The sequence below is a fragment of the Artemia sp. Qi Xiang Cuo genome, chromosome 13, assembly GCF_049724085.1.
Source record: "Artemia sp. Qi Xiang Cuo chromosome 13, ASM4972408v1, whole genome shotgun sequence".
NCBI classification, from domain to species: domain Eukaryota; kingdom Metazoa; phylum Arthropoda; class Branchiopoda; order Anostraca; family Artemiidae; genus Artemia; species Artemia sp. Qi Xiang Cuo.
Genome location: NC_142806.1, coordinates 40697464 through 40716074, shown reverse-complemented (window position 1 = coordinate 40716074; position 18611 = coordinate 40697464). Strand labels below are relative to the sequence as shown.

Sequence of the window (18611 nt, the reverse complement as noted above, 5' to 3'; positions counted from 1 at the left end):
TAGTTGTCCTTTCCTGAGAATAGACTTCAATACCTTAAGGGATCTTCCACGTGCTGAAAGTGTACACGCTTGTAAATAAATAGAATGAATAGCAGCTTTCACATAACAAGTAAAACAGAAAACGCTAAATTTGTGTTTTGATTCACAAGGAAAATCAAAGTACTGTCGTCTTGCGAAAAGCAAAGTAATAAATAATAAGAGAGAACAGTCGCCATGACATATTAATTAAATTATGCTTTTACGACATAAAACTGAAAGAAGGGCTGGAACATTAAAGAAAAATACGTCCACTTATTGTTCCCTTTAGAGGGAAATGAGCCACAAGACAAAGGAATATCAAAGGAGTGAGGGATGGGATGGGGTTATTACCAACATTTTCAATGAAGGCTGAAACGAAGGTATTGCTAAACTTGGTCGCCTAGTGTGAAATAGTTTAAGGTAGGACTGACTGTACTTTTACTCTTGGAAGCTGCAGTCCGTCTGATTGAAGAAGGTGAGCTAAACATCACTGTGCGGGTGGTTTCTCATCACAGGGTCAAAGTTCAAATCAAATCCTGTCCTACTGGATTCGAAGCAATGTCGATCGTCTTTGGGCAATTAAAGATGACCCCTTTTAGCAAAAATTTTGGGATAATTTCTGTCAATCGACCAAATTCCGTGCAGTTTTGACGCATATCCGTCTGAATATGCCTTCTATTCTGTGATAATCAAGGACGATAAAAAGAAGCACAACAATATATGTCATAGCCTTTCTAATTATCGTCATAATAAAACTAAACATAGTAATGATTTTCAGCCTTTTTTTGTTATTGTTTAGTCTTTTCTTTGCGTATGAACAGGTGATAAACACTATTTCCTAGTGTTTTCCCTTTTTATATTAAGTGGAATTCTTATTTGTGCTATTTCTGACAGGTTGCTTATTGTCTCGCTGTGAGTGTTCTTTGAAATATATTCTATATCTTTACAGCGCTAGAAGTCGTAGAGAGCAGCGTGCCACTTCTGTAACGCCGGCTGCAACTCCAGCAACAACTCCAGCAGCCCCGTCGACGACAACAACTACAACCTCAGCAACTCCTCAACAATCTACAGGTAGTGGTGTACAGTTGAGCACTCTTCAGTCTATATTATCTGGGATTGCTGTTCCAAATGAAGAGAAAACCCCTCCTGGTAATCTTTTTCTGTAATTTGTTTTTATAAAGTATGGATTTGTCCATATCTAAATCCATAAGATATGGATTTAATAGATATATTTCTTAGTGTCCATCAAATTAATTGAGACCGCCATGCAGAAACCATTACTCTCTCCCTCTCCCCACAGAAACAATATTACCTAAGGTCTCTTTCTGGAAAACACTGTTTTTCAAGACACTGGTTACCACTTTTTAATAACCAGAATTAAAGGGTGCACGAAACGTTTTCCGAAAATTAGTTACTATGTCAAGTATGAAGTGCGACCATAGAGTATTTACCAAATGTATTTACCAAAAATTATTTTAAATGAAAAATTACTTGAACAAAAAAAAAAGAGAAAATTCTCAATTGTATTGCCAAATGCGAAGGTTAGCTTAAAATTTTTTATCTTAAACTTAGGGTGCATGGGCGTACGGAAGGGGTCAGAGGGGGGCAGCTTCCCCCCCCCTCTAGAACTTCAAATTTACACTAGACAATTTTGAAAAAGCAGTTGAAAAAAGGTAAATGGTTAAAAAAAACACTTGATGGTTAAAAAGGTAGATGATTGAAAAAGCTTGAAATAAGCAGCTGGAATGACAGAATAAATGTCAAACAAAAAGCAATTATCCATAATGTCTTGGAAATATTTAGCTCTAATCCCAGAAGATTGATTAATGCTGAAACTTATCGATGGTGTATGATTTTTGGTTATTACTTATTAATAAAGATTTCATAGGTATGATATAACTTGCTGGTATTGTAAGGTTTTGTGAACTTCCAATATAACTTCAGCCCCTCCCCCCACCCTTCATCAAAGAATCGGCTCCCTCCCCCCTAGAGAAGAAGTTATTTACGCCCATGTTGGGGTGTATATGGCAATACTTACAAGAACTAAAAAGCTATTTTGAATTTTTTAGTTTTTTAAAGCTGAAAATACGTGGTATTAATTATGCCTCTTTTTCTTCTTTTATGTATGAAGAAGGGAAATTGTGCCATAGTTGATCGAATGTTCTTATTTATTAAAATATTAAAATATTCTTATTTTTTAAGAATGTCTCAGTGACCACAACGAAACGGCTTAAATCGATTTTCTAGTTTTCTTGAAAAGTTCGAAAATTGTTAAGTTTATCAATCGTTTTATTATAGAAAAACACAATGCAGTACATAATTTTCGATTAATTTATCTGAAAAATAAACGATTATTGCCTATAATAAACTTTATTACTCTTTTCTGCTGTAAAATTTTGAAAAATTTTCAGTTACGCACTTTCAGTTTGGGCATTATGATTTGATCAATACCCAGACACTTTTTCTTACTTTCAACACTAAGTTTTAGCATTACAAAAGGTGTCGTTACTGTGTGCTTTAATAACCTTTCGTAATTAAATATTCTAAATGATAATGTTGAAGAATTGGCGAATCTTAATTTTGAAAAAAATTCAAAGCACTTGATACCAGAGGCGGAATCGCAAATTTAAGCAACGTGTGCTATAATTGTACAACGTGTACAACGTGGAATAAGAGCACAAATTCTTCTGGGTGTTTCAGATTTGGTCGAATCTTGCTTTCAAATTGGTTTTGCTAATGTTTCTTAAAGGATACTATTTTGTGACTATTTTTCATTTTGATTCAATTTTCTTCAAAATTGTAAAACATTGATCTGTAAATAATATCTTAGAACTTGAACTGATAATTTTTGAAGCAATCTGTTTAGTTGGCGGGTGTGCAACACTTTTCTAGTTTGCTGGTGTAATTCACCAACAGAATTGGCGAATTAGGTAGTGATTTACCATTTAATTTTCCATATATTCTAAAGAAGAAAAAGAAGATAATGATGACAACTTATTGCATCTTGGACGAATGAAACTAAATTGATTGCTTCGAACACAGGCAAATCCTAACCATAAACATTCTACTTCCGATTAGTTCCCTATTTTTAGCAGTGAAAATCTCGAAAAAAAAAATAGAACCCAAAGGGCAGAAAGATTGAAAAAAAAAATACACAACGTAGCCTAATACAAAAATTTTTACTGAGAATAGATTAAAAAGATGGCGTTCAACAATGTCTTGATAAGTAGTTAAAGGAAACGCCTGAAAGCATTTGAAAATGTTTTGTTAAATTTGTTGTGTATTATATTGATTATTAGAGTGTAATTAACAGTTTTTGGTAAAAGTATTTTTACTTCCTTTTATTTGCGAAAAGTCTAGGAAATTTGGAAGCATAAATAGTCCAGAAAATTTGGGCTGTATTTAATTTTCTGAGGTGATAATGAAAAATGAAAACCTGTTCAAACTACTATTTTTTTGTCAAATTGTGGTAACTTTGTTTGTTTCAAGTTTGACATGAACTGTTCACCTTAGTTTCTGCTCGTTTATTTGCCTTCATTTCTTTTAGCTTGTTTTAGGTTTTAACATTGCTTTTTATATTTCTTTGAAAATCTATTATTCCGAAAAGTTGGTTTAAATTAATTTAGGTGTGATGGATGTGTTACATATGTCAGGATCAGGACTCATCATGGTTACGAGATCAGACGCAACGTGGTGAAGAACGAACTCTAGCCCATGGTAACCGACTTTGATTTTCATTTTGTTCAATCTTGTATAGATTTTATTATTTATTATATGATTATTTTATATTTAGTATGTGATTTTATTTCATAATATGATTTTTTTTTGTTGTCTCAAGTTTCAGTCAATCTTTCTGAAGGCCTCTCCTTAGAAGCATTGCAGCCGATACTGTCAAATTCAGAGTTCGTCCAGAAGCTCAAAGAATACCTTCCATCGGGAACTCCAACCGGTAGCATAGATGATGCTGAGGCAATTCGTTCGACAATTCACTCTCCCCAGTTCCAACAGGTTGTTTCTTTTATTACTGTTAAATATTCCTAAATAGCTTTTGGTGGTCGGGCTGCCAAACGAGCTATGGAACCATCTTGAATGATTTGAAAAGGGATGCCACCATTTCGGTGAACCGTCACAAGCACGAAACGTCAGAACCTCGAATCGTCATAAAAGTTTATATAATAGTAATAAATATATAATAGTTTAGAAACAAATTTCGGCTATATATTTGCACATCAGGGGGGTGGGGGTAAAGCATAGCATATATTAAATACATGGCCTAACCTAGGTACCTTCTCCCCCCTAAAACCCAAAAACTAAAGTTTTAAAATTTTCGATGTTATGACGCCTTCCCATTTGACAAGAGGGTACTAGAAAGTATTTAAGGGAAGTGAGAACTTTATGGTAGGTGGTCGAGATTTAAGATTTGAGTACGGTAGGATAGAGGAAAATGTGAGGCGTGGCTGGCCCCTAGTGTTTCCTGCTGAGATGTTAGTAATACTTAGATATCCCAATCTTAATTCCTCTTAGATATAATAGACAAATGAAATTTATGCAAATTGAAAGCTAAAAAGAATTTCGATACAATTTTAGGACACGTCTCATTTATGAGACAAACCTGTAAACAGGGTGGGGGAAAGGGTGGTTCGTGACAGGGGTGGATGAACTCTTATGGTGCATAAAATATTAAATCAAAAACAAAAGTTAAGTTTTTTAAGGCGGTGGTATTCATCTCCAGTGTCTGGAATGAAATAAGCTCTATTTGTTTCTTTGTTCGTGTTTTCTCGTTTGTGTAATCAAAATAGTGTGGTCTTTGTAATTATTTGTGCATCAACTTGTGACCTAAACGGTTAGAATTCGGTGCAGAAACTTAAACTGACTTTTTTGCGAAAGTTTTTAATAGTTCTTAAACAGAAACAAAAATTAATTATATGTAAACGGGCTTTCCCCTCCATTGTGACTTCGAAAAGAAGCTAAAAACCGAAAAAAAATATTCGTCAAATAGTAAAACGTTACCCGATCAGTCAAATGTAATTGAACTGAGATTGCGCTGTAATTCTTTTTTTCTTCTATTTTAATAGGCAAATATAATTTTCGCAAGATTGAGCTTTTTCCTCCATTCTGGTTTTTAAAAACGACCTAGACTAAAAATGATAATCAGCTAGTGAAGACTGTTGTTTTAAAATAATTGAGCTTTTCCTCCCATGTAGCTTCGAAGAAAAACCTATAAAAGTTAAAAAGTACTTTTTAAATGCATAATGATGCTTCTTAGAAAGCCAAAATTTTTTTTTTTTTCCAGAAAAAAAAACTCGAAAAAGAAAGAAGAGAATATTAGTCAAATACTTGAGCAAATCTTTTCGAGTATAAATAATAACTTTTATACAATTATTTTAAATACAATTAGCTACTTTAAATAGAATTAGTCGTTTATCTAAGTACTTTTTCATCAACTGTGGCCACAAGAGATCAAACAAAAGAATATTGGTTAAATGGTTCAGGTCTTTTTGAGGGAACGGTTTTTAAAAGGTAAAAAAAATTACTTACCGGAGATATAAATCTTCTGTCCGTTGTAGTTTAGAGAAGGAAGCCGCGTTTTCAGGCTCAGTGGGTTCGAACACGTGTTGTTCTTGTCTAGTTTCTAGTTTTTAGTCTAGTTTCGTCTAGTTTCAGCGGGTTTGAAGTTTCAACCTCCTGTTTTCCTCGAGAACCCGCTTTGTGAAAACGCTTGATGCACTAGACGAGAACAACCCGTGTTCGAAGACGGGTTGTTCACGGCTCAGCGAGAGCTAATTAGAGAGCTTCAAAAATTAGTTGGAATTTCATTTCTGTGGTGGCAAAATAGATTGATCTCTGCTTGGCAATGTGGGACTTGGGGTTCCATCTCAGTTGTCGTTGGGCCTAGAATTCCATTGAGGTTATGTTTTAGTGCCTCCAAACAATCAAACAAGAAGAAGAAGAATGAAGTATTTTAAATAGGCAGAACTGCTGATGTTCAAATGAAATTCCTAGTTGCTACTGGGTCTATTGCCCTCACTTTCCCCCAGATCCCCCCTCCATGGGTTTGGATACTTCTTCTAATAAATACAATTTCTCATACTGGACTAATGAACTTACACCTCCCCAGTATATCCAGAAAAAGTTTGCTGAATTTGATAAAATAACATATAAAAATCATTTCCCTTTTTTTGATGGATCAAAAATAAATGAAAAGGTGTCATGTGGAGCATATCGATTATATCTTCCCTCCTTTAACATTTCAATTAGCGAAGAACTGTTTTATAATTTATGTATTGTTTCGCTGATATAAATGCCAGAAATATGGCTCTGAAATGTGTCATAAATAATTTTCGGCCTAGTTCTGATTTAAAAATATTATGATTTATTCAGATTCTATGTAGTCTTGAGCTCCTAGGTTTGGCCTCACAATATAAGTTAGATATAGATTCTTTTCATTGTTTAACAGTTGCAAATGCTTCTGCTTCTAAGGGTATAAAGACGCTTCTCCAGTATATACTTTGCCACTTATGCATTGTGGGTTAATGATCATGCATATGAAATTACAAATAAAAACTGATATATTGACAAGCCTTGTAGGGGACCCATTTTCCTAAAAAATAGTTCTCGATCGAAATTGTCAGAGGCACCTCTGATAAATGACAAACTAAATTTATCTCCATTTTCCACCAAATGCCGTTCCAAATTATACCTTAGAATCTGTGTAGGTTCAAATGGCCACATGCTGAAGGCTTTCTTTGATCGAATTCCCAATGCTACTGGCCTCACGCCCTCATCCTCATATTGCAGATCCGGTAATATAAAAATGAAACCATTGATCATTGCCTCTTTTAATGCAACATGAATACACTAACACAGCATACCCTTCAAAATTAATTTGTTAAAGTGCCTCAAATACCTCAAACTACCATCTTCAGTTAAACGCTTGGCTGAACAGACCTTCACAAAGAGTATTGAACTCGAAACATACACCAGGATTATTTAGTGTAACAAATACGTACGTGCCAGTAACTGCAAGTATTTATTTGCCGATTGTCTTTGAAAACAATCGTACTGAAAATATTATTTTTTAAAACTAATGTGATTAAATAGACAATTTCACTCTTGAAGCGATGAGAAAAAAAGTAAAATTTTTGAGCAAACACCGGAAGATTTAAGATGGAATAATTCTCCTCATACATTAGACAATTTCTGTTGTTTTAATTTTGCTCTTTACTCTTTTCAATATTCTTTTGTTTAATTTCATTTCTGTTCGTTTTTATTTTAGAACGCAGGGATCCTACGTATGATTAGGGGGCTGCCATCCCCTTAACCGTCCGCTCCTTGCGCTAAAATTTGACTTTTGTTTAACAATGCTTCGAGAATGAAAGCTCTTTTAGTTGTAGGCTATATCTTTCACCCAATCAAATATGATTCTTCCAAATATGAGGGGGGCTGTCGCCCCGCTGCTTACACTCAAGCTCAACTTTTCATCACAGTGCTCGGATATTTAAAAACGAATGATATATGAAAACTGTGTCTCTAAAATAAGATGGGCTAAAACAAGCCCCTCTCAGAACTAATATTATATTCTTAACCAGGTATATTAACCTCTAAATGAAGAGAGGTTAGCGGATTAAATTCTTCAGACATCTGTATAAAGAACTTCTCATGGAAATTTGAAATTATAGGCCTAACACTGCTGCGGTTAAGGTAGGAAATGAGGTTAGCAGCTGGTTTTGTATTAAATCAGGATTAAGCAGGGTTGTGTTCTATCCCCATTTATATAGATCATTTTAATGGGCTTTGTCTAAGGAGCTCAGGAAAAGCAATGGGAGACCACAGAATCAAATGAGGAGGAAAAAGCTCTGTTGGACTTGGATTATGATGATGATTTAAGCATCTTATTTGAAAGTGAACGAGAGGTTTTGCGAGTTCAGGGTGCTAGAATAGGTTTGAAAATTAATGTTACTAAGACTAAGTCACTAAGGCTAGGAATAAGTGAAGATGAAAATGTGACGTCGAGTAACAAAAAGATTGATCAGGTGGGCAGCTTCACTTACCTTGGTAGTATCATTGGCAGCGCAATCGCGCTGCCTAAGTAAAGAACGATGTTGGCACAATGTGTTATTTTTTTTTTCATACCAGGGCTCTTCGTATCGAAGGAGTTGTCGTAGAAACTTGGAAAAGGGCTCATTCGATTGGAAGTTGGAGCGGTTAGTGCCCTTTTTAATAGTCGAAAGTGATTGGGAGGCAACTAACACCCCTTCCCCGTGCACCATTTCCCCAAACACATACAAATTATGTTTTTGAGGAGGACACTCCCCAAAAGCCCTCGGGACAAGGGTTTTAAGTTATGCCCTGGGGGCATTAGAACGATGTTGGAAGTTGTCGTAGAAACTTCGAAAAGGGCTCATTCAATTGGAAATTGGAAGTTCTGGAAATTAGGTCTTTGAGGATGATACCCCCCCACAGCCCTCACGGCTTTAAGTTATGCCCTGGGGGCATATAAGAGCGATGTTGGCACAATGTATTATTTATTTATTTTTTCCTTTAGACCAGGGCATTTTGTATCGAAGATGTTGTCGTAGAAACTTCGAAAAGGGCTCATTCAATTGGAAATTGGAGTGGATTGTGCCCTTCTGGAATTCATACCTTTGAGCAGGACACTCCCCCCGCAGTCTTTAGGGCAAGAGTTATAAGTTATGCCCTGGGGGCATATAAGGTTTTCATTCAAAGCTTTGTCGTAGAAACTTGAAAAGGGGCTCATTCGATTGGAAATTCAAAGGGACAGTGCCATTTTTAATAGTCGGAAGTGATTGGAGGGTAACTAACCCCCCTCTCACGCCCATCATTTATCCAAACACATCCAATCAAAATTTTGAGATAGCCATTTTGTTCGAAGTAGTTGTTAGTTCTGGAAATTAAGTCTTTGAGGATGACAACCCCTCCCCCTCAGAGCCCTCAGGGCAAGGGTTACAAGTTATGCCCTGGGGTCATATAAGGTTTTTCTTGAAAGCTTTGTCGTAAAAACTTGAAAAAGGGTGCATTCGATTGGAAATTCAGAGGGCTAGTGCCCTTTTTAATTGTCAAAAGTGATTGGAGGACAACTAACCCCCCGCTCACGCCCACCTTTTCCCCAAACACATCCAATCAAAATTTTTAGATAGCCATTTTGTTCAACGTAGTTGAAAGTTTTGGAAATTCGATCTTTAAGGATGACGCCCCCCTCCACATCCCTCAGTGCAAGGGTTGTAAGTTATGCCCTGGGGGCATATAAGGTTTTTATAGAAAATGTTGTCGTAGAAATTTCAAAAAGGGCTTATTCGATTGGAAATTGAAATGGCTAATGTCCTTTTTAAAAGTCGAAAGTGATTTGGAGAGCAACTAATCCCCCTCTCACGCCCACCATTTCCCCAAAGACATACAATCAAAATTTTGAAATATTCATTTTGTTCAACGTAGTTGAAAGATCTGGAAATTATGTCTTTGAGGATGACAAGCCTCCCCCCACCCCACAACCCTTTGGGCAAATGTTACCCTGGGGCATATAAGGCTTATATAGAAAGTTTTGTCGTAAAAAACTTCAAAAGAGCTCATTTGCTTAGACATTGAAAGGGCTAGTGCCCTTTTTAACAGTCGAAAGTGATTGAAGGGCAACTAACCCACCTCTCAAACCCATCATTTCCCCAAACGTATCCAATCAAAATTTTGAGGTAGCCGTTTTGTTTCACGTAGTTGAAAGTTCTGGAAATTAGGTCTTTGACAATGACAACCGCCCCCCCCCCCCCACAGCCTTCAAGGCAAGGGTTTTAAGTTATGCCCTGGGGGCATATAAGAACGATGTTGGCACAATATATTATTTTTTTTATTTTTTCCTTTAGACCAGGGCACTTTGTATCGAAGAAGTTGTCGTAGAAACTTCGAAAAGGGCTCATTCAATTGGAAATTGAAGTGGTTTGTGCCCTTTTTAATGCTCGAAAGTAATCGGAAGGCAACTAACACTCCTTCCCCGCTCACCATTTCCCGAAACACATCCAATCAAAATTTTTGGATAGCCATTTTGTTCAGCGTAGTTGATTTCCAGATAGAAATTATGCTTTGAGGAGGACACTCCCCCAGAGCCCTCAGGGCAAGGGTTGTAAGTTATACCCTAGGGGCATATAAGGTTTTTATAGAAAGTGTTGTCGTAAACACTTCAAAAAGGGCTCATTTGATTGGAAATTCAAAGGGCTAGTGCCCTTTTTAATAGTTGAAAGTGATTGGAGGGCGATTAACCCCCCTCTCACGCCCATCTTCACACCCAAACACATCCAATCAAAATTTTGAGATAGCCATTTGGTTGAACGTAGTTGAAAGTTCTGGAAGTTAGTTCTTTGAGGATGACAACCCCCCCCCCCCGCATTCCTCAGGGCAGGGATTGTAAGTTTTGCCCTGGGGGCATATAAGGTTTTCATTCAAAGCTTTGTTGTAGAAACTTGAAAAAGGGCTCATTCGATTGGAAATTCAAAGGGCTAGTACCATTTTTAATAGTCAAAAGTGATTGGAGGGTAACTAACCCCCCTCTCACGCCCATCATTTATCCAAACACATCCAATCAAAATTTTGAGATAGCCATTTTTCTCGAAGTAGTTGTTAGTTCTGGAAATTAAGTCTTTGAGGATGACAACCCCTCTCCCTCAGAGACCTCAGGGTAAGGGTTACAAGTTATGCCTTGGGGGCATTTAAGGTTTATATTGAAAGCTTTGTCGTAGAAACTTGAAAAAGGGTGCATTCGATTGGAAATTCAAAGGACTAGTGCCCTTTTTAATAGTCGAAAGTGATTGGAGGACAACTAACCCCCCTCTCACGCCCACTATTTCCCCAAACACATCCAATAAGCTTTTTTAGACAGCCATTTTGTTCAGCGTAGTTGAAAGTTCTGGAAATTCGGTGTTTTAGGATGACACCCCCCCCACAGCCCTCAGGGCAAGGGTTGTAAGTTTTGCCCTGGGGGCATATAATGTTTTTATAGTAAGCGTTGTCGTAGAAACTTCAAAAAGGGCTTATTCGATTGGAAATTGATTTGACTAGTGCCCTTTTTAATAGTCGAAAGTAATTGGAGGGCAACTAATCTACCTCTCACGCCCACCATATCCCCAAACACATACAATCAAAATTTCGAGATAGCCATATTTTTCTCTACATAGTTGAAAGTACTTGAAATTATGTCTTTGTGGATGACAACCCCCCCCCCCAAAGCCCTCAGTGCAAGGGTTGTAAGTTATGCCCTGGGAGCATATGAGATTTTTTATTAGAAAGAGTTGTCGTAGAAACTTCAAAAAAGGCTCATTTGATTTGAAATTGAAACGGGTAAAACCCTTTTTAATAGTCGAAAGTGATTGAACTGCAACTAACACCCCTCTCACGCACCATTTTCCCAAACACATCCAATCAAAATTTTGAGATATTCATTTTGTTCAACGTAGTTGAAAGTTTTGGAAATTAGGTCTCTGAGGATGACAACCCTCCCCCCCCCCTCCACCCCACAACCCTAAGGGCAAATGTTGTAAGTTATGCCCTGGGGACATATAAAGCTTTTATAGAATGTTTTGTCGTAGAAAACTTCAAAAGGGCTCATTTGATTGGAAATTGAAAGAGCTAGTGCCCTTTTTCGAAAGTGATTGAAAGGGCAAGTAACCCCCCTCTCCAACCCACCATTTCCCCAAACACATCCAATCAAAATTTTGAGATAGCCATTTTGCTTAACGTAGTTGAAAGTTCTGGAAATTAGGTCTTTGAGGATAACAACCCCTTCACAGCCCTCAGGGCAAGGGTTGTAAGTTATGTTTGGGGGCATATAAGGTGTTTATAGAAAACTTCGTAGAAACTCAAAAAGGGCTCATTCGATTGGAAATTGAAAGGGCTTGTGCCCTTTTTAATTGTCGAAAGTGACGGAAGGCTTGGCATTTTTATAGTAAAGGTCGAACTGGGTACAATGTATTACTATTTTCTTTTTTTGTTTAGACCAGGGCACTTCGTATCGAAGAAGTTGTCATAGGAACTTCGAAAAGGGCTCATTCGATTTATTAGTCGAAAGTGATTGGAGGGCAACTAGTCCCCCTCCCACGCCCACCCTCCCATGTGCTCATTACGTTTAAAACCTAATGTTGCCTTAATATTAAATCAAAATGCACTGTTTTAATGCTAATTCCCAATAAGGCATCTCAGCAGTATCTAAAGAACGACTGAGGGTATTGTGTTCAAACTTTTGGGGCTACTTCTGCTCTTAAAATTCAACCAAATCAAAATAGCGTAAGTGTATCCAAGCTATCAAAGAAAGTAAACAGATTTATTTTTGCGAATAGCATCAAGTTTTCTATTTCAGGTCAACTAGAGGAGGTATGAAACTAAATTAAACACTACTATTTGTGTCCAGATTTTTAAAAGGGTATATGTTGTTCAAAATTACGGAAATTTATCTCCAGCATACAAATAGCAGGTCAAACTATAAAGTCTTAAAAACAAGAAAAGATTTAAAGCATTATTTTCCTTTTCCCTGAAAAGACTATGTCAATATAAAATGAACAGAAATTAATTTAAAAAAACTTTTTCACAAAATAAGTTTTTCCAAGAAGAGTAAAGAACTCCATTAAACCAAAAATAAGCAAAAAATAAAATCAAATAATCTACCAAGTGTGAAACTTCCACAAATCAGCATCGATAAATAAATGAAGCCCAAAAAGAACAGAAATTACAATAAATTACCGAGTCAAACCTCAAAACGAGCAGAAATTAACAGGAGTAAGGCTCAACACCCCTGTGCCTTCCCAAGGCAAGAACAGAAATTTCAAGTAAATGAAAAAAATACAAATGAATTTGCATTGTTAGTTTAACATAAAAATGATAAAATTTATCAACAAATATGTTAATATTATTTTATTTATTAAAGTTGTAAAAGTAAAAACATTTATATCTTTGTTCAATGTTGTTCAAATTTGTGTTCAATTTTGCTTTGCTAACGGTAGTTAATAACAAAATTTTTTCAGGCCTTTGCTCTATTCAGCTCCGCTATTCAATCAGGACAGCTTGGACCGTTAGTCCAACAGTTTGGAATGAGTGAAACTGCTGTTGCTGCTGCAGATGCAGGCAATTTAGAAGCTTTTGTCAAAGCCCTACAAGAGCAAAAGAAGAAAAACAAGGACGGTGAAGACGATATGAATGTTGATTGAATAGATATATGTTTAATATATGCTAGCATGGATTTTGTTTTGCAATATACTTAGCATTTGGGTGTTCTTGGGAATAAAAACTGTCTGCTTGATGATCATTTTGTACAAAGTAGGCTGTGCAGCTAGCTTGTATACTAGGTATCCATAGGTGCAGATGGTCTTACCTCAGGGCGAGGGGGTGGGGATGGTGGCCTGCAGAAGATTTTTTTTGGAGGGTAAAGGTAAAAATCGTGACGATTTTTCTGGGGGGGGGGATTCTTTCAGACCAATTTGGGGTGTTTTCTCTCTTCTCTTTTTGATATTTTTTTCCATCTTAACAATTGTCGAATATCCGGCTTTATTCCTAACTGGAAAGTCATACCTCAATTAAGATTAATATAAAATTACGAACAAAATAAGATGTATTACTTTATTAAAATGTAATTCATCAATGTTAGAATATCTAGAGACATGTCCTTTAGAATAGGAAGTTTAATTGCTTTAGTAGCTCAAGGCCAACAAGAGCTTTTGGATAAAAAACTGCAAGAACAAAAATCCAATGTAGCAAGTGCTACATCAAGGTCTATTCATTTAGATAAAAATTGATGTCTGGCAATAAAATAGCCGCTTAACGTGACAAATAAGCTACTGTTCAAAGAATTGCCGTATTTCTCTGTTTGTCGAAGCATAATTTTTTTCTTAGTATTCTTTGGATTGCTATTAAGACACTGTCGCATAATCTCATCACCAAAATCAAATTCCCGGTCCTATGGTGGGTCGGTACTGCTGAGTTTGATCTCCGGGTCCCATATTACCAAGAAGAGATCAATTCCACTGCGCTACTACAGGACAATTTTCTGGAAGTAAGACTATTACTATTCCTTCCATTTACTCTAGTATTTAGTTGGCTAGTTGTAATGCTTGGGAGGTGGAATGTGATGCTGAGAGTCGGAATTCAAGAAGCTAATGCCATCTCATTTCCAAAGAAGTAAAATTTAACATCTGACCACTTAAACAAGTGGTCAGATTCGAGGACTTCTTGTGGTCAGAAAGTGGTCAGTTCGAGGACTTCTTAAACATTGTAATTTCATATAATACATCCTTGGTAAGGTATGGTAGCCAAATAAGACAAGGTTCATCAAGTTACGATGAAACATAAGAACAGTAAATAGTTACGATGAAACATAAGAACAGAGAATACCGAACCTTTAAGGTTGAGATATAATTTCTGCCAAAAGCTACATGATTTTAGAGACCTACATACATTTAGACATTAAATATCTGACCACACTCATAAGTAGTTAAGGAAGGGCATGAACAGTGCCCTTTCTTTAAATGTCGAAACATTTTTAATTTTAAATGCTGCATCTTTGGTAAGGCATGAAAGCCAAATAGGACAAGCATGATCAAGTTACTATTGAATATAGGAAGGATAGATAGTTCTTAAACTAATTATTAGAAATACTGAACCTTTTAGGTAGAGATATAATTTTTGCGAAAAGCTACATGATTTTAGAATTAAATTTAAGATTAATATCAATCCAAATATTCTTCGCCATTACAGAGTCGTTGTCCCTAAATCTTCAGCTGCTGCAGCCATTTTTATTAGCCTTAGTTCTGGGTTGACTGAGGTTTCACTTCCTCAAGGACCTTTAAAGGGCAAAATGCCATTTGATCTTTACTATATAAAAAAAAAATATTTTCAACCAAACTTCTTTCTCCTTATCTCATTTGAAAATTAAGCAGTGCTCAAAATCTTATGAAGTTTTTTATATATTCTATTTAATTTTCTAATTTAAATAATTATTCTAATTATTTATATATTCTAATTATATATATATTTATTTTTATCAATACTTTCTTTTCTTTAAATGAATAGATGGAATCTTAATTAGAATATTCGATTTTCTTGATATTCAGTAATTATCTCTAAAAATTACCAGTCACCGATATTCATTTAGTTTCTGCTCGTTTTACGGTGTGTTATTTCATTTACAGTAATTTTGGTTTGTTTAAGTTTGACTTATAATTTGACTTTATTTCTGTTTCTTTTAAGTTTTGATTTTGCTGTTTGTTTCTCTTATCTAATTAAGAAAAGAAAAATATTTTCTTTATTAATCAAGATAGTCAACCGTGTAAAATATTTTTGTGTGTGTTTATAAAGCACAGTTCTGAGACATTTCAATGGCGTAGTCGTAAGACACCCGGTAATTACCCAGAAATTGCTGAAATATTGAACGCTCTTGATCTCTTATTCTTCTTCGAATGATATAACATGTCTAATTTCTTTCTCTTTTGGTTTAAGCGGAACTGTCAAGGTTCGAAAAAGCGTTAAGAAGTCTTAACAACAAGATTCTTTAGCCGCACCGTGTTTTTGCTGAGTATCTGTCGAAACATTGGAGCAGAAATCCTAAAATCTTCTGAAAATTGTGTAGAGTTTGCCAGACTACAAAATATAACTATCGCCATATACATTTTTAGAACAAGTATTTTCATTTTTACCATCGAAATTGGGTGCATTACAGGTTCGGCGAAAAGTTACTAAAAACTAACTTTTCGCTTCAGTTGACGTAACAGCTGAAACGACAGAAAAGTAAATTTAACCCTTGACAGGCCACTATATGAACGAATACCAGGAAAAATCTACAACGCTTCCCATGTAATCTCTAGGTCAGACTATTGACGAAAAATTTTATTTTGCATGATTTATTCAAAATTGTCAATTTTAGACCATGTTGTAAAAATACGACATTAGCCTCTCGAGTATATAAAAACGTGGCATTTTCACTTGGTGTGGAAGGCTTTAAAACAATTGTTTTTGTCAGTAAGGCACAGTGGAAGGTCACATTTTTCGCATTCAAAAGTGGTATATCCCGATTTGCACTCTTTGCAGCGGCTCTGCTTTTCAGTCTTTTTGGCAAGTGATCAAGTCCATCGGCTTGAGCAGATATTGCCGGTCGGATTCGAGTGCGACTTCGAAAGGGGCTGGGGCTGGGACTATCTTCAACATCTGCGGATGGTCTACCATGTTTACGTTGGGGTATCACATGCGCCGAGGCATAAAACCCTGAAGCAACTTCAGACCTGAAGGCTCTCAAGATCATCGGTTTGTCTGTCCTTGAAGTCAGCGCTTTGACGTCTGACCTGAAAAGAAGCCAGCTATTGCAGACTGCTGTGTCAATAAGCCACCAGAAGATTCTCATATACCATTTTCGTGTCCGAAGATGAGTTCGACACATCTCCGCCAGCATGTCTGCTAAATCTACGCCACCCATATGAAGGTCGTACTCATAAACAATGGCTGGCCTTGAAACTTCAACCCTGGATTTATCCTTAACGCTCCAGCGTCTGCACGTATCCTGTGGCGTTATTCCTGCATACGTTGAAGCCAAGCAAACCGTGTTGTTATCTAACCATTTCACTACAATAACGCCAGAATGAATGTCAGTCCTGTAATCTGACGTTCCTCTTTCTCGTTTCTTCATTTCACCTTCTGTGAGGAGCGGGCAGCCCTTCAGTCGCGCTTTGTTCAACGTACCAATACAAGGGAATCTTTCAATATTGAGCAAACTCATTAGTTTCAAGCTCGAAAACCAGTTGTCAAAGTAAATCTTGTAGTTAATTTTCTCTGGCAAGGTACTCATCAGACGTAAAACTATGTGGCCTCCGACTCCAAGATCTGGCTCTATGTCATCTTCAACAAGAGTGCCCTTCCCTTGGTAAACCTCAAAATCATATATAAAACCTGACACACCGGCTCTTGTGAACACTTTTATTCCCCACTTCGTCGGCTTTTTCAGTAGATATTGTCTCAAGCTGCTTCGCCCCTTGAAAGGAATCATTTGCTCGTCAATTGAATGGTGTTCTTCGGGGCTGACTTCAAGAAACTTGGAACGGATATGACTCAAGACGGGTCGAATCTTGTATAGCTTGTCAAATCCTTGTTCTCCAGGTTTCTTAGCTTTATTGTTGTCGTTGAAATGAAGAAAACGTTTGATCTTGTCAAACCTTTGTCGGCCCATCTTGTCGGCAATTTGAGTGTATCTGGTGGCTGCTTCCCAGTGCATTCGATAATAGGGAGCTTTTATCACTCCAAATAATAGAATAATGCTCATGAAAAATTTTAGCTCTTCGGCAGTGAGGCAGAGGTTGCATCCCTCAGTTTGAAGTGCAAAGACGTTACTTTGTTCAACTATCAGCTCAAGAAGTTCATCGTCAAAGAATTTTTGGAAGTATTTCAGTGGAGTCTCTAAGATGCCCGGAACTTGGCGAAGCTCTCCTTTCCAAGACAGATCAACTTTTTCTATCTCTACTTTTCTTCAGTCGAATTTTTCTTGGACTTTCGATTTCTTCTTTGATTTTCCAGTACTTGCTGTTACCGGTGGCTGTTGCTGACTGGAGGGTGGAGTTTCCCCCGAGTCATCGTCACTGGGTTCAGTGTTAGCCTCCACGTCATCATGTTCCAAGAAGAAGTAGAGATTGTCCAGTAGAGGCAACAAATCTGCATCAGGATCATCAATAAGATCTTCTGGAGACGGGAAGTCTGGATCATCGTCATCATCATCGTCGGACAAATCAGACAACATGTCTTCTCGAATGTCAAAAATATACTTGGCCGCCTCTTCTGCGTCAATTCGGCGAGTTTGAGCTCGTTTTCTTAGTCTGTCGTAAGATTCCGCCATCTAGAAAGAAAACAAAAATTAGACATATGAAACACCCTGTCTACTCAATGATCCACCATTCCTGAGGGGTGCTTTGAGCTACTATGTAGGAGGGACTCCTCCTACGTAATAGCTGATGTAAAATTATATTGTTTTCTTCACCCTTTTTATTGTCTTATTTAGTTGTTTGTTTCATAATTTTGAGCCACGATCGTCAGATGTTGTATTTTTACAGCAGGAGGAAGTTTATCTTGCTACTTATCCAAATTCTTGCTTATTTCGTGAATTTCAACTACAGTAATTCTAAACGGTATATATTTTATACGCATATGACATGCAAGGAATCTCCCACCTTTTCGTTTTGTTTCCAGTTTCTAGCTTAGAAATTGCCAACCTTTTCATTCGTTTTTCTTACCCCTTGGTGTGGTGACTCACTTTTTAGGCCACATGTCACACAGCAGCTCCCCGAAGGTATCAATCGACTGCCATCTTTCAGCCCCATCGAAAGATGTTGATAATAGCAGTATTTTTTTACAGCAAGATAGCAGTCCAAGCTCAAAAAGTACAGTGTGGTTTTTTTACAACAAGTGCCTCTGTAGGGTTAAATGTTCTTTGTAGTGAATTTTACTAAAGATAGATAATAGGCATCTTCAATTAAGTGAATCTGCATTGTTATAGTCATCGGTACTATTGTCACTTTAAGACATTCTCGAAATTTTATCAGGGTGAAAGAGAGATAAAAACATTGTTATTA

At 36.8% G+C, this 18611-nt stretch overlaps 1 protein-coding gene across 1 annotated transcript in view; it reads left to right on the top strand.

Moving 5' to 3' along the window:
* Window positions 1-13312, top strand: part of Rpn13 (regulatory particle non-ATPase 13) — a 42304-nt gene extending 28992 nt beyond the window's left edge. The window contains exons 5-7 of the mRNA XM_089099341.1: window positions 968-1167; window positions 3857-4026; window positions 13035-13312. Coding sequence (XP_088955467.1) covers window positions 968-1167; window positions 3857-4026; window positions 13035-13217 — 553 coding nt within the window. The 3' untranslated portion in view covers window positions 13218-13312. The remainder of the gene's footprint in view (window positions 1-967; window positions 1168-3856; window positions 4027-13034) is intronic.
* Window positions 13313-18611: the final 5299 nt, after the last annotated feature.